The 3,233-nt window shown below is 54.8% G+C and overlaps 1 protein-coding gene across 1 annotated transcript; it reads right to left on the bottom strand.

The window, feature by feature from the left end:
• Window positions 1–471: 471 nt before the first annotated feature.
• LOC147525858 (endogenous retrovirus group K member 21 Gag polyprotein-like) lies at window positions 472–2,691 on the bottom strand. The gene is made up of 2 exons (XM_086630863.1): window positions 2,674–2,691; window positions 472–1,239 (listed from the first exon to the last, which is right to left on the bottom strand). The coding sequence occupies exons 1-2, from the start codon at window positions 2,689–2,691 to the stop codon at window positions 472–474; spliced, it is 786 nt and encodes a 261-aa protein (XP_086486989.1).
• Between the last annotated feature and the right edge of the window lie 542 nt (window positions 2,692–3,233).

Genomic DNA, 3,233 nt, shown 5'->3' with positions numbered 1-3,233 from the left:
CGGTCAACTAGCTCAAGAAGAGCATCCATTCGAGGCTTTGACAGGGGCCACTGCTCGACCCACACTGGGTCGGACGATTTCCATATCAGTCTGATTGGTGGAAGTGGGTATGCGGCAGTGGCCCTTACGGTAAATTTGTCACTCTGGCTTTTAATAGAGCTAGGGCGTCCCTTCCCAACAAGGGTGGGACTCCTGACATAACATATGGGAAGAGGGTAATGGTTTTCTCTGGTCCCTTTTCAGTATGAAGTGTTATTGCTATCAATTGAGCACTCTTCCGAGCTTGGGTTAATCCCCCAACTCCACCCACCATAGGAGCATCTTCCAGTTTCCAACATGAGGGCCAATTCGTTTCGGGAATAACTGTAACGTCTTCTCCGGTATCGATCAAAAAGGGGACACTAATGGTGGTGCTATTTAAGGTATTATAAAGGGAACAAATCCCCCACACCACTGGCGGGTTATCACACTTTACTGCCAGGGCCACCCTGGGGTCTCACCCCCAGAGGGTGGTCCTTGCTGTCCCTGAGATAAGGGCAGGTTAGATGGGACCGTCGGTTGAGCCATAAAATTGGTCGCTTCTTGGAGGGGCAGCGGGTTCGGGAGCGCCTCGCCCCATTCGGGGTTGGCATAGTTGGGCCACCTCGTGTCCCAGGTGGGAGAGGGCTGTGCGCGGCCCATATGTCCTCTCCCCCTCCCGTTTCCCTGAATTTTAGATCTGCATTCCCTGGCAAAATGCCCTCTCTTTCCACAGGACCAACACAGTCCTCTGGATCGATTTTGGCGTGGAGGGAGTGCTGTTGACGAGTCCCTCAACCGGGGGCAGTTCGCTACAACGTGGCCCACCTGGCCACATCTAAGACATGTCATCACATCGACTATTGTGGTGCGGACAGCCGTTCGGATCGGAGCCAGATGCTCTTCCTTCGCAACATGCTTAATCATGTCCGCGATACTTGACCCTGCTGGCAGGGATCGTAAAATTTCTTTGGTTACCGAATTGCACTGCTGGCGTAAGCATTCTGCTACGACCGGGCCCTTTGCTTCCGCGGGCAGGGTCGAGGAGTCGACCACTGCCTGGAGGCGATCCACAAATTGTGTAAAGCTCTCACTTTCCTTTTGTTTTATTGTGGCCCATGGTGATGGTTTGGCAATAACTCCAGAGGCTGCGCGAATAGCTTCTCTGGCCGCACGGGTAGTTGCCATAACTTCATGGGCCCACAGGCCCTGGGCCTGTGCCTGGGAGGTAATCATTGTTGGGTCTGTTCCCATCAGCCGCTGCAGGCTGGAGCCATGTAGTGGATGACCTGCCCCGTTTACTTGGGCCAGTTGCCTCGCACAGTTGTCCTCCCATTCTTGTTTGAAAACAATCATCTCTGCCCCATCAAAAATCAGCCTACAAGTTTGTTTTATATCAAATGGGAGCATGTCGTCTCCCCCGAAGACACCGTCTATGAGGGTGGAGACCATGGCAGAATTAAGCCCTTTGTCCGCAATCGCTTTATCAATCGCTTGTACATCCTTAGGGTTTATTGGCGAGTGGATCCTCTGTCCCCCATCCGTCACCCGGACCGGGAACACTAGTTTGGCCGATGGGACCCAGTCGGCGCACACTGTCTTTATTTTCCTCCAATCCGTGAGAGGGATTTGTTCTCCTCTCGGCTCTTCTTTAATTCGAATGGGGATGTTTTGGCGTTTGACTCTATCTACCCCCATTGCCTCTTCCTCTGAGTTTGAGTCAGTTGCGAGCCACTCGCCCCAGCTGGTGTCTGATCTGGAGTCGGAACTCGACTGGCTGCTCACTTCCGGGTTCCGAGAGCTTTTTGTTGGACTCTGGCCCCACCCACTTCCCTTGTGTGCGGGCCGTTCCCTCCCCCTCGGCTCGCCCCGCCTTCTGCTCGGCGAGGGGTTTGCTCTGCAAAGGCATTTTTTCAGGCGGATGCTCTGAGTGGCTCTCCGCCCCTCGACGCTCTGATTGGCTCTCCGCCCCTCGCTCACACTCCCCTCCCTTTTCCGGTCGCCCCCACCGCCCTTCTCCTTCTCATTCTCCTCCCCTTACGGTTCACGTGCGCTAAGTAATCTTAGCACTTCCTCCCTTTTCCCACCGGCGGCATTTTCGTTCTGCCCTTCCCCTTGCCGCTCGGCGCCATCTTGGGGCGCATAGGGCGGTGGTTTCGCCCAGACCTCCTCAGGGTCTGGTTTCTCAGCGGCGCCCCTGGCTTCCTCGGCTAACCCACCCCAGAAGGATTTTGCTCGTTTCTGTCCCTCCGTAAGCGGGTCGGGGTTTGGAGGTTGAGGGGGCGTGTTGCCCTCTTGCAGATCTTTAGGCTCAGCATAATCATCACCATGTGGGGGGTGCAGAGTCTGCGTAGCTGCCCCGACCCCCAATTTCGGGGTGACCAACAAACAATCCTTTGCCGCCCTCCGGGTCTCCTGCTCTTGGATAGCCTTTTGCAGGGCCTGTTCGACTTTCCTCCACGCTTTAAGATGTTTCCCACTACCCGAGGACTTCGTCTCCTCAGCTAACGCTATAGTGCATTTTTGCCACGCTTCGGGGTGGAGAATATCCACCGGCTGGTCAATGACCCCAATTTGTAAAAGTCTCGCAACGGCGAGAGTAAAATCTTTAGGTTTACAATCGATACCCCACTGTTTATGTAATTGCGATACGACCTTCACAAGGGCTTCCATCCTCCTTGTTGATCCCGATCCTGGATCCTCTCTGCCGGGCTGGTCCTGCCGCTTCAGCCGCTTGGCGCCCGATACGGATCCTGTCACTCTGGCTGCCGTTTTCCCGATCCCAGGCGGCAAATCCTGGGTTTCGGCACCACTTGTTGCCTTGTGAGGCGTGGCGACCTGGTTCAGGAACGGCACAACGACCGACCGCAGGCCGCTCGGGCCATCAGCACACAGACACCAATATGGTGGATGGCAAAATGGCATTTATTGGTGAGTGGTACAGCATTATATGGTATAGCTTGGGTTTACGACGTCACTTCCGTCTGCTTACGTCATGAGGAAGACACCATTGGCTATCCGGAGGGGGGCGGGGTTCTATCTATCCGTACAGCACGATATCTTCCGACCGCCAAGCCTTAACTACCTACACATGAGAAGCAGGGAATAGCATTAGGGATACTGGCACAGGATCTGGGACCATACAGATGAGCTGTGGTGTACTTCTCCAATGTTGCTTACCAGCCTGGGCTGCAACTCCAAGGATGCCGTTGCAT

Source organism: Tauraco erythrolophus, unplaced genomic scaffold, assembly GCF_009769465.1.
Source record: "Tauraco erythrolophus isolate bTauEry1 unplaced genomic scaffold, bTauEry1.pri scaffold_56_arrow_ctg1, whole genome shotgun sequence".
Lineage (NCBI taxonomy): Eukaryota > Metazoa > Chordata > Aves > Musophagiformes > Musophagidae > Tauraco > Tauraco erythrolophus.
Note: the sequence above shows the minus strand (reverse complement) of the source record. Positions and strands in the feature narration are given on the sequence as shown.